At 42.4% G+C, this 13,206-nt stretch overlaps 2 protein-coding genes across 3 annotated transcripts in view; one reads left to right on the top strand and one right to left on the bottom strand.

Moving 5' to 3' along the window:
* The window catches only part of LOC5568851 (arrestin domain-containing protein 17), a 156,085-nt gene that overhangs the window by 100,755 nt on the left and 42,124 nt on the right, over positions 1 to 13,206 (bottom strand). The window lies entirely within an intron of this gene.
* The window catches only part of LOC110678329 (X-ray repair cross-complementing protein 6), a 35,209-nt gene that overhangs the window by 14,874 nt on the left and 7,129 nt on the right, over positions 1 to 13,206 (top strand). For both annotated transcript variants that reach the window (XM_021851064.1, XM_021851065.1), the window contains exon 5: positions 12,286 to 12,470. In XM_021851064.1, coding sequence (XP_021706756.1) covers positions 12,286 to 12,470 — 185 coding nt within the window. The remainder of the gene's footprint in view (positions 1 to 12,285; positions 12,471 to 13,206) is intronic.

Genomic DNA, 13,206 nt, shown 5'->3' with positions numbered 1-13,206 from the left:
AATTTTTCAGCACTTTAGATTCAAGTTCAATAATTATTTGCCTTACACGTGTTCACCCTGGCCAAGAACACAGGGTTTGACGGTGCCAAAGTAGAAGGTGCACCATAATAATACCCGTCTGTGAAACATATCACCTTACCAATACTTTGGCAAACGGCTGCATTCAGGCGGAGGATCTGTTAATATGTTTCGGCATATTATCAGGTCCTCTTCCAACGGAGGGATCGCCAGGGCTCATTAGTTACTTATAAACCTTTGCTGGTTGTTGATGGTTCAGTTCGTTTACACGAGCTGTACAATCCTTTGTACTAATCAGTAATGGTGGTTAAGTTTCGAAGCCAACGTGTGTTCAATCGTTTTATAATGCAACATAAGAATGTGTGTTTGGTAAAATTCTGCGTTACACTCGTCGTTATGAAATTAGTGATTGTGAGGGTGCTAATATTGATGTTTAAAAAAATGCATTGTGATGAAAATTTGAAAATGGCATTGGAAGTGATTGTGGTAGTTTTGTTAAATATACAAATAATAATTATATGGCCCTACTAGTTTAACAATGGTCATAATACATTTTGCAATCATTTCTCTGAAGATAAACACTATGGCCTAGTTCTTCACACATGTATGATTTTATAATGACAGTGAGTGCAAAAGAATGGATCGAAGTGATATTTTTTTTTCTGTAACTTTCTTGATCGTAGTGCTAAATCGTAGTTTTGTAATTTATGTTGCTGTAGATAAATAATAAAAACATAAATTGAATATCTTTTAATTACTTTGTAATGATAACAGATGGTAAATGATAATAACAATGAATTTATATGAAAATGGTGTAATGTAATTTTGATGAAAATTTGTAGTTGTGATAGTGAAATGTGATATACCTAATGGATATTATATCTGAAGTGTTATACGAAAGTTGATGAGTGATATTCAGTGGTATACGTGATAGTGTCGATAGTAAGTGATGGAATGAAATGGGAAATGAGGACCTCTTAATAAAACTATTTCGTTCTTCACTTTAACCACATTTCGGGCCTTATCATAGGTTGATAGTAGTCTGAACTACTAGACTGCAAAACTACGGTAAGGGCTGATTGCTGCTAGGGTACACAGTGACCATTTGAGCAACATTGCTTAGGAACGTCTGTGTGATGAACGCAATAGAGGCTTATAAAAGCAAATGCTGGGAAGGGGCTTTTTTTTTTTTTTTTTTTTTGTTTTTTACAAGGGGGAAATCTGCAAACAGATCCCCTGAGAAGATAACTCAGGGAATGTGGGGATGACGCACCAACGACGACCCGCTAAAACCAGCCTATGCACTGTGCATGAGCAATTCATTTAGAATTGCTCAAGTGATGAACAGTGCATCGACATGACCCTTGGACTCAGACCCTCATCTCCCCGGAACCACCTTACGGTATTTCTTCGGGAAGGGGCCAGTGCATATAGCACAACACGTGTAGCAGAAGTAGCCTAGGCAAACTGCTTCTCCTAGCCGACTTAAACAATGTTACAAGGGACCAGCCTCGGCAGGGCTAATCCTCTGCAGCCAACTCTTGGTCGGCGCGCCATAGACGCTGCAATTCTAACATAATGTGAGTGACAGCCGTAGTTACTGCATTCCAGCACTCGGCATCCGCACACATTCTCTCTATAATATTGTCGGGGGACGTGTCCCCTCCGCATGTAGTGAGCATGCGACCTCTCACAACAATGAAACGGGGGCAATCGAACACGACATGCTCCGCTGTTTCCTCTACACCAGCACAATTGGGGCACGCAGGAGAATCTGAGTGCCCGAACCTATGCAGGTACTGTCTATAGCAACCATGTCCTGACAGAAACTGCGTCAGGTGGAAGTTCACTTCCCCATGGCTTCTACCATACCAATCTGACACATTTGGTATTAGTCGATGGGTCCATCTACCCTTAGTGGAGTTATCCCATTCCTGCTGCCAGCTTCTGAGCGTTTCCTCTTTACACGTGTCGCGGACTCCTCTGGTACCCCTTTGGTTGAAGCATTGAACATCTTCCTTGATGATGAGCCCGATGGGCGTCATCCCGGCTATGATGCACACGGCCTCTTTAGATACCGTCCGGTATGCACTTGCTACTCTTAAGCACATTATCCTGTACGTGCTTTCCAACCGCTTTAGGTTTCTGTTCGTTCTAAGCGCTTTTGACCAGATTGGTCCTCCATACCTTAGTATGGATAGCGCCACGCTTGCCAGCAGCTTGCGTTTGCTGGCAATTACAGCAGAGCTGTTAGACATCATCCTCGAAAGCGCCGCTATAGCCGTAGATGCCCTTTTACAGGCATATTCAACGTGGCTAGCGAAGCTCAGCTTGTCATCGATCATTACCCCAAGATGCCTAAGGGATCGCTTGGACTCTATGGTGCAATCACCTACCGAGATAAGCGCCCGTTGCTCGGACTTGCGGTTGTTGACCACCACCACCTCAGTCTTGTGACGGGCCAGTCCTAGTTTCCTAGACTTCATCCATTCGTCAACCAGGGAAATAGAGTGCGCTGCTGTCAACTCTACTTCCTCCATCGATTCACCATAGACCACTAGGGTGATATCGTCGGCGAAGCCAACAATCTTAACACCCGTCGGAAGGGGCAGCCTCAGTACGTCATCGTACATCGCATTCCATAACAGCGGGCCCAGGATTGAACCTTGAGGTACTCCCGCGGTAATTCGAACGCTTTTCTGCCCCTCCTCTGTGTCATACAGTAGAATCCTACCATCAAAATAGCTTTCTAGAAGCTTACACAACTGCACCGGTACCTTGAGGCGGTGAAGCGCGTGTGCTATTGCTTCCCAGCTTGCGCTGTTGAACGCATTCTTCACATCCAGAGTGACAACCGCGCAGTAACGGATGCTGCTCCTTTTATGCTCGATTGCCACCTCAGCTGTTTGAACGACCGACTGGATGGCGTCCAGAGTAGATTTACCTTTTCTGAATCCAAACTGGTTGTTGGACAGGCCGTCCGCACTCTCCGTATACGGTACTAGTCTGTTGAGAATCAACCTCTCCAATAACTTGCCCGTCGTATCTAGTAGACAGATAGGTCTATACGCCGACGGGTCACCTGGTGGTTTCCCCGCCTTTGGTAGTAGCACCAATTTCTGTCGCTTCCATACATCCGGGAAGATTCCTTGATCAATGCAGCGTTGCATCGTGGTTCTGAACATGTACGGATCCGTGTTCACTGCCGCTTTTAAGGCAACATTCGGGATACCATCGGGTCCCGGTGCCTTGTTTGACGCGAATGATTTCACGACTTCTGCCAGCTCTTCGTTCGTCACTCTCGCCACTTCTTCTCCTTCATCTGCCGCATACGGCGCTGGGGGCCATGGGCTTATGGGATGGTGCGGGAAGAGTACATCGATTATCGATCGCAGCAACTCGGGCGATTTCTCTTGGGGCGCTATGGCTCCTTTGGTCTTAGCCATTACCACTCTGTAGGCGTCACCCCATGGACTAGAATTGGCACTCTCGCATAGACTTTCAAAGCATGCCCGTTTTCGACTCTTGATTTCCTTTTTGAGAGCCAACTTTGCCTCTCTGAATGCTGCACCGCGTTCCTCTCTTTGTGCTTCTGTGCGTGCGCGTTGCATTCTTCGTCAAGCCCGAAGGCAGATTGCTCGAAGATTTGCAATTGATTCGCACCACCAATACACTGGCGGCCTGTTCTCTCTAGGAGGGGCTTTTCTCGGTATGGAAGCATCACACGCTCGTGATATCATAGCAACTAGCTCTTCACCGTTTAGGTCCAGAGTGTTTCGTTCGCGCCTCAGGGCTTCAGTGAATACTTCGCCGTCGAAGCGCGCTGTTTTCCATCCTCGGGCTTGGGTCGAGTTACATCGCGCTGCCTTCTGCCTGCCTGGTATTATACTATAGCGAATCGATTGATGATCGCTATGAGTATAACCGTCATCAACGCGCCAGTTCATGGTACCTAAAAGGTTAGGACTACAAAACGTCACGTCGATGATCGATTCTGCACCATTTCTGCGGAAGGTACTCACTGTACCCACATTTGCCAGCTCTACATTTAATGCGGCCAGGGATTCCAACAATAGCTGGCCTCTTTGATTGGTGCAGCGGCTACCCCACTCCACTGCCCATGCATTAAAGTCGCCAGCTATCACTACTGGCTGCCGATTAGCTAGTTCGGCCATCATCCTGTCAACCATGTGGGAAAATTCCTCAATCGACCACCTTGGGGGCGCGTAACAACTGCAATAGAACACGCCGTTGATTTTTGCTATCGCAAAACCGTCATTTGAGCTAGAGACTACTTCTTGGATTGGGTATCGTCCTGTCGTCCCTATAGCTGCTAGCTGTTGAGACCTATCCGCCACCCAGTTCCCGTTGTTGGCTGGTATGCGGTATGGGTCCGATAATAACACCACGTCAGTCTTGGTTTCCGAGACTGACTGCCAAAGCAGCTGCTGGGCTGCATCACAGTGGTTTAAATTTAACTGTGTTACTTCCGTTTTGGCTGCTTTGATACTCCGCTTGTGCCCGGACATTTGGGTCCGCCCGTTAAGTGTCCGTTGTCTGCTCTGTCGACACATATTAGGCACTTAGCGATTTGCTTACAATCGCTTGCCCTATGGCCTTCAGCGCCGCATTTTCTGCACATCTTACTTCTGTCGGGACCATTGCAATTCCACGACTTATGGCCCTTCCCGAAACACTTGAAGCAAACTTCAGGAGGCTGTTGTATGCTCAGCCGGCAAACCGACCAGCCTACCTTGAGTATGCCCAAGTTCTTCGCTTTGTTGGCCTCTGCGACCGGCAGCCTGATCGCCGCCACCTGGGTGCCCTGCGGGCCCTTTCTAAGGTGGATGGCCTTACTGGCTACGTCGATGTCACACTGCTCTTTGAGGGCAGCCGAGACCTCCGCTGCATCGGTGACCTCATCCAGATTTTTACACTGGAGAGTCGCTTCAGCAGTAAGGGATCTTACATCAACCTCGTCACCAAGTACTTCTTGTGCCAGTTGCTTATAGACTGCACCCTTTTCCTTGGCGTCCTTCTTTAAGACTAGGATCATTTCACCAATCCTAGTTCGCCTTATGCTTCGCACGTCTGCGCCCAATGGCGATAGCTTCTCTGTGCTTCGCATCGCCTTCAGAACCTCGGCGTATTTTGCTTCCTCCGTTTTGATAACGAGGGCTTCGCCTAAATTCCTACGTTTCGCTGTTTTCGGTTTAGCGCTCTCCTTGGGCTCCGTTTTCGGTTTCCTCTGTTTTTTCTTATTTCCAACTCGTATCCACGGGTTGCTGTTGCCTTGCGCCCGTGGTTCCTGTGGATGCACTGCCTGGTTCCGGTTAACCCGTGGCTCCTTTTTCTTGGCATTCTTGGCCTTAGGATTGGTGTTGGCCTCTCCTTTGTTGCCATGTCCTCTTGATCGCGGGGCTTGGCTCGTGCCAGCTTTTCCGCTTTGGAGGACGGCCGCGTAGGTCACTTTTCCCTTAGCAACCATACGTCTTTTCGCCACGTATTCATCACCGGAAGCTTCCCTCTTCCGCATCGCGTATCGAATAATATCATCAGATATATTCGCGTTGCCTGTGAAGGAAAACACTTCGGTCTGACATGACCTAGTGTCTTTTTGGCCTTCTACCTTGCCCAGTTGTTCCTTGGCTTTCTCGTAGTCCTGCTTTGCAGCTAGGACTGATTGTCGCAATTTCAGTAGACTTGTTTTCAAGTCTTTGCTGATATTTGTTTTGCTTTTAACATATTCGATGATGACATCAAGTTGCTCAGCAGCTACCTGCATTTTAGGGAGGTACTCCCTATTGCGATCCATGGCCTCGATTAGTCCCGGACCATCGGTCACCACACATGTTGCACTGGAGCGGCCAGTGCCTGCCGTCGTCACAGTATCTAGGCTTTTGCCCACACTGTTTTCAATAAAGTTGGTCGCCTCCTTCCTTGGCGGGAACCTTAGCCGGTTACTGATAGGTCCAGAAGCCTCTCCTTCACATTCCGCTAGTTGTTTGTTTTGGTTGATCATCTCTTATGGGTCCCCCTAAGAGCCGCTATCCATCTCCGCTGGAATAGTCGCCTTTATAATCCCATGGTTATCTATGCAAGCAGGGAGGCCATGCTAGGGTTGACATAGTCCTTTATGGGGTACTATGTTCAGAGCCGGATCGGCGCAGGTCAGGTAATGGCATCTGAGCCTACTCCCGCCCAGTTGGAACAACCAGGCGACGGATTTGGAACGTACTCTAAGGCCTGCCACGGTTTTACGGGACGGGGGCAGCCTGCGCCATTAACCCACTCGCCGTTTCGGGCCAGTGTCACCCGACCCTACTAAGGGAGTAGAATGTCGCCGCTGTCAGCCTCAAAGCATATTACCCAGTACATATACCGTTACTTGTCCTTTGTCGTGCGCTGCCAGTATACATAATTGGGGCCGTACTGGCGTTGGTCCCAATGTGCTCGAAGCACTCCTACTCGTAATTCCATGCCTTGTCCGTTTGTATCGCGACCAGTATGCCATAATCAGGATCTCACTGGTATCAATCCTGATGTGCCGGTTGGCACTCCTGTTAGTTTGGGCTAGGGTACTTTAAGCGGCACCGGTCGCTGTGACAGAGTTGCATTCGGATTTTTGTGGTTTTTATGAAGGTTCATCAGAGCCCACTGCGAACTTCACCACATCCTGGGCAACTCCCCAACTCGCAGAGGTCCTGGGGGGGGGTCCGTTAAGCCCCTGGACTGTCGTCCCTGCTGCCCCATGGGAAGGGGCTTAGGGCAGATTAAAAGTGCCAGTACTACCCCTATCGCTACCGACAAAAAAAAATAATAATTATTTGCCTAATTAAAAATAATAATTAATTTACACGTGGTCCATCTTCACTTCTGGTGAACGGGATCACTACATTCACTGCTTTAAGGTTAAGTCGAACTAATGTAAAATTCTTTGAAAGCGGCACGAGTACAGAGTTGATTATAGACCTGTGGCTTTTCAACACAAATTCGCAGATCTCACTGTTAAACCTCCTCCTTGTCTTCTAGGCAGATTTCGCTTAGGCCTATTGTAAACCAGGAACCTGGTTACAGGGACCTGTCGCCTCCCAAATGAAACACCGACTGGTAGTTTGAAATTCAGCCGTGGACTACAACAAGGTAAAACAGAGCCTTGAAGGTGTGGAAGAAATTTTTAACAGATCCAGATTTGCTTCACGGGTGACAATATTATTCTTCTTCTTTCTTGCGTTACGTCCCAACTGGGACAAAGCCTGCTTCTCAGCTTAGTGTTCTTATGAGCTCTTCCACAGTTATTAACTGAGAGCTTTCTATGCCAATTTACCATTTTTGCATGTGTATATCATGTGGCAGGTGGGGATTTTTTTTTATTACCGTACGGGTTTGGGCCGAAGGGTCTCAGATTTTCATGAAACTTTTTCCACAGGCAGGGCTCATGGATATATGAATAAAAAAAATTGAGAAAAATTCAGGGTCGCCTATTTTTCCGGAAAACTCAGGTGGAAATTTTTTGTTTTCCCTTGACACTACTTACTTTGAAAAATCATAACTCAAGAACGAAGCATCGTAGAAACAAAGTTTTTATATGAAAATTTAGGCAAATTTTCTCAAAAATCCAAAAAAAAAAATATGAACTGGAAAAAGTTTTCCACAAAATTTTCCACCGTTGGGAAAATTTGTAAAAAAAACCCTAAAAAACTATGCCCGAACTCGTGGAAAATTTTCAAACAAATATTTTCGAGAAGGTAATTTTATAAGCTTTAATCACTGAAATTTTTGGAATGCACTTTTTTTTTCGTTTTTGAGTTAGGGCCTATTTTGTGAAAAATGTCCAGATGTGCCATATAAGACTTTTCTTTGAAAAATCATAACTCAAGAACGAAACATTGTAGAAACAAAGTTTTTAAAAAAAAATATGAACTGGAAAAAGTTTTCCACAAAATTTTCCACCGTTGGGGAAATTCATAAAGAAAAGCTGGAAAATCTATGCCCAAACTCGCGGAAATTTTTTAATAAAATATTTTTAAGAATGAAACTTTATAAACTTCAATTCTGGTAACTTTTAGGATGTACTTTTCTTTAGTTCCTGATCTATGGTCAATTTTGTAAAAAATGCAAAGATTTGCCATACATGCCTTTTCGTTTAAAAATCATGACTCAAGACTCATCTTGACTTGTCGAACCGGATTCAAATTATCTCAAAAATATGAAATTTTTGAAATGGAATCAGTTTTCCAGGACATTTTTCACTGTTTATGAAAACAAATAATGAAAACCTGATTAGCTATTCCAGCATTCAAACAAAGTATATTTGAAAAGAGCGATCAATAAGATCCAATCCTACAATATTTTTCAATACGCTCATTTTTCGTTCCTAAAACATGATCAAATATTGCTAGGATGAGCTGTTTGAACCATATAGGGAGCCGGATCCTATTCTTGGCACTTTTGATTCACTTCGGCAGTGGGGTTTTTTGAAAACTACGGAGCTCGTATTGGGCCATAATATACGTCGTATTGAAGTGCCTCTTATTGCAAAGTTTCAGATAATTCGGTCAAAAAAAAACCCTCATGCCAAAGAGAATCATGGAAGTGCCCAAGTGGTTCTGAACCCTATTTACAAATTTATAAGTTCATAAACAAAATTTCTTATGAACGAAACTACATAGAAACAAAGTTTTCTTCAATCAGAATGTAGGCAATTTTTTCCTGTTAGGTAACTACAAAATTGACAGTTAAATAAATGGGTAGACAATATGACAAATAGGTATTTACCAATTCAAGTTTAAAGCGTTGAAATGGCTTGAGAATCATAAGTTTACCAAAAACTAACAAAGAGCAGTTAGAAAGTGCAAGTGTTGTCTATTAGCTGTATATTCCTCGTTATTATTTTTTGTAAATTGAAAAAAGTTTTCCCAATTCTTTATGCTGTAACCCCTTCGGACTGGACGGCCACAAATCAGTAAGGACAAATCTACGATCGATCAGCCAAGGCCTCATCAGTAAGCTTCATTCGAATGGAGTTCGGTGGATTATGGAAAAGATGAAAATTTGCGTGAAGTGCTCCATTACCGGTGACCAGAAGGCTCTCGTAACGGATCTTCCAGAAGCAATGGCGTTTGAGGAACAAGTTTCACCACTATCTTCGTTGGCGTCGCCAAAGGAAACTCGGGTGAGTCAGTTGGTTCTATAAATACCTAATGTACAAAAAATACAAGAGCTTGCTAAATTCTTGGAAATTTCTTTTCAAGTAAAATCTTCACGTTTGGATGCTTCTAGTAGTAACTATCGCAATGCTTCTACGGACGAAATGGTCAATCAAATTTTGAGTAAAATAAAGACTTGGTTTCCGCCTAATATTGTCGATGTTACAGAGGATTTTAATTCCGTTTTATTAAATTTGAACTCAGCTGTTACAAAAGCCGAACCTGACAAGCAAATTGAACTTCTAAAATTACTTCCTAGGAATTGGTCATATGCTCATTTTGGCGTGTCTCAACACGTTATAACTGAATCAAAAAAATACAATTTAGGGATTCAACCACTTTCAAAAGTAGGACGACCCTCGCATGGATCAGATGTCCAAGACATAGTTTCAAATTTTTACCTAAGGGATTATATCAGTCGGCCATTTCCTGGCTTGAAAGATACCATATCTATTAAGTTACCCAATAAAGTGCGCCAAAATGTTCAAAAACTCCTTTTGCTTGACCCTTTGGATACTTTATATAAACAATATTTGGAAACCTGTAAGAGTGAACAGGAATTTGTCTCATTCACATCGTTCTGGAAACTTAAACCAAAACAATGTGTTTATACAAAGGATTCATCGGCCGTGAATGTTTGTGTTTGCATGATACATGAGAATATGAAATTCATGGTTGATGCATTGAAAAAAACTAATTGATTTGAAGTTCATAATACAGAAAAAAAAACACCTTTTTGACTAGTCAAATGATATGTCCAGATAGTACAGATGATTGTTACTTGAGGTCCTGTGAGGATTGTAAATTAAAGAAATTAGATTTTGTTGCCAATCGCTTAGATGAAAACAACGTTGAAGAAGTTAAGTATTGTTTTTGGATTATTTCTCCTCGTTGTGAAATTATCAACAAAGAGGAAAATATAAATGATTTTATAGAAAACTTGAAAAATCTCACAGAGAAGTTTCTTGTACATCAATTCAAAGTAGATAAACAAAATAAATTTATAAGAGCTAAAAAGGAATCACTAGTTGAAAACAAAGAAATAATGTGCCAGATGGATTTCGCGGAAAATTATTCGTGCGTGATACAAGATTCCATTCAAAACCATTACTTTGTACGACCTCAAGTAACAATACATCCATTTGTAATTTATTACAAAGACAAATCTTCGATCAAAGTCTTAAATTTTGTTGTAATTGCTGACATAAAAAAGCATAATACGACATCAGTTTATGCTTTTCAAACAAATTTCAAGATTGAAAAATAAATTTCCTGAGCTTGAAAAAATCATTTATCTTTCTGATGGTTGCGGAGAGCAGTACAAAAATAAATCAAATTTCAAAAATGTATGGAACCATGAAAATGATTTTAAAATTAGAGCAGAATGGCACTTTTTCCCAACCTCACATGGAAAGTGATGGTATCGGTGGCAATATTAAGCGAATGGCTAGAGATGCTAGTATTAGAAAGTCAGCGGAAATTAATAACGCCAAACAATTTTTTGACTGGGCTGTGTCGCAAAAGGTGAAAGACCAATTTAAAAAAGATTGGGAATTCATCTATGCAACTGAAAATGACTATTCAGAGGCTGAAAAATTACTTCAGGAGAGATTTTCTAACCTTGTTCCAATTCCTGGAACAAAAAAAAATATCATTCATTTATTCCAAAAGACGAACGAAGCATTTTTGCGAGTGAATTCTCAGATGCACATGAAAATCAAGAAAATACAGCATGCTTTGTTCTTAATACTACAAAGAAACGAAAATCTTCTGGTGGTAGCAACCAAAGGCAATCTTCCCGGTTGAAAAAATAGATAGTTTTAAGATAAAATGTAAGTTATGTACTGAATAATTGAATAAATAAAATTAAAAAAAAATATAAAAAGAATCTTATTTGTTCCATAGAAAAGAAAGAATCCCTTGGAATGGAAGAGAAACAGTTTTTTCAGCTTTGTTTAACGGTGTAATGTTTCATGAAAAATATAATCCAATCCGACTTATACTTCATTAAAACCAATCCCATATCGTTTCTTTCAGATCTTTTAAAAAATTTGCAATTGCTTTGATAAAAAAATCTTGTTTTTCTGATGCTTCGATTGAAATATGGGTTTTCAAAGAAAAGGCTAATACGGTCATTTTTCACAAAATTGACCATAACTCAGGAACAAAAAAAAAGTACATCCTAAAAGTTACTAGAATTGAAGTTTATAAAGTTTCCTTCTCAAAAATATTTTAATAAAAATTTTCTGCGAGTTCGGGCATAGATTTTCCAGCTTTTCTTTATGAATTTCCCAACGGGGAAAAATTTTGTGGATAACTTTTTCCAGTTCATATTTTTTTTTGGATTTCTGAGAAAATTTGCTTAAATTTTCATATAAAAACTTTGTTTCTACGATGCTTCGTTCTTGAGCTATGATTTTTCAAAGTAAGTAGTGTCAAGGGAAAACAAAAAAATTCCACCTGAGTTGTCCGGAAAAATAGGCGACCCTGAATTTTTCTCAATTATTTTTTATTCATATATCCATGAGCCCTGCCTGTGGAAAAAGTTTCATGAAAATCTGAGACCCTTCGGCCCAATTTGTACGATAATAAAAAAAAATCCCCAGGTGCGAAGATACTCTATGCCCTGGGAAGTCGAGAAAATTTCCAACCCGAAAATATCCTCGACCGGTGGGATTCGAACCCACGACCCTCAGCTTGGTCTTGCTGAATAGCTGCGCGTTTACCGCTATGGTTGTCTGGGCCCCATGACAATATTATTATATTATGGAAATTGTAGACCTGTACGTACACTTGGTTGAAACGTGGGGCAGCAGAAATGATACTGGTAGTGAAAAGAGCTAAGTACCCGAAGCTCGTCTTGGTAGCAGTGGTATCATAGGCGACAATACATTTAAAATGGCGCAAGAAGCTCGGTCAAAATATATTCATTTCAATTTCCATTTTCTAAATTGTCAGAAACGAATGCCACTCAGATATGTGGTAAAGTGTCTTTAATAAAGCATAATAATAATTTTCTAAATTGTAATCTAACCTCCCATATGATTGTCAATTTCAGGAATTTCTTTGTACGGTAGCCGACGAAGATCCCGATCAGTTCACATTCCCTTGCTACCAAGAATCCCGCGAACCACTGCTAGCAAGGATTTTCAGACGGGATTTCAAGAAAAAGGCCCTTTCGCACGTGAAATGGCAGCTGTCCGATGATGTTTCGCTGGGTGTCAACATTTATTCCCTATCCAGGTATGTGTCTGGAATAACATTGTAACGATTGTGTCGCGCACACAACGTACAGCAGCTTAAGCGCCAATCTCGGGTTAGTCTCTCTGACGCTTTCTCAAGTCCGGCTTAAGACTCTGTCTAAGGGCGAGTTAATCTAGTGGCTCAAACACTTCGTATTCTTCAACAAACCCAAACGGAATCTCAACCGAAAAGAAAAAAAAAAATTCCGGAATTAAAATAGAATAATTTAATTTTGAAAGTTTCAAACAATCTAGCGAAGCAAGCGTTCATATTTGGACGTATTGCAGGGGATTACAGCGTTGTTTGGATTCATATACGTACAAAGCGGTCCCTACTTTGAGCTCAAAGATCTATCTATCCTTATTATCTAGACTTACAGTTCGGTGCAAATTTTGTTGTGGTAATGAGGTGGTTTCAATCGGTGGCGTGCGACGGATGCGTTGCACTGCCGGCGACAAGATGATAGGCGACGGTGTCACAGGCGACAGATACGCAACAAGGGGATGTTCACGCGCCCTGCGCGGAGAGGCGTCGTCACCTCGGATGGGATGAGAGTTTGAATGCGAGCAAACGACGGCGATCGTTTCTGGCGTAGCCGCGGTTGGGTGAGATCTGCAGGGTCGCCTGACTGAAGGCTTCGTCCGTCTGAGCCTCGCTCAGAGTCGATTAAGGTACGAGTGACGTGCGTCGGGTGGTAGTTGATCGCGACTCGCAGAAAGGGGGTTCTCTGCCGCTC

Source organism: Aedes aegypti, chromosome 3 (genome assembly GCF_002204515.2).
Source record: "Aedes aegypti strain LVP_AGWG chromosome 3, AaegL5.0 Primary Assembly, whole genome shotgun sequence".
Classification (NCBI taxonomy): Eukaryota; Metazoa; Arthropoda; class Insecta; order Diptera; family Culicidae; genus Aedes; species Aedes aegypti.
This window is presented reverse-complemented; position numbering and strand designations above follow the sequence as displayed.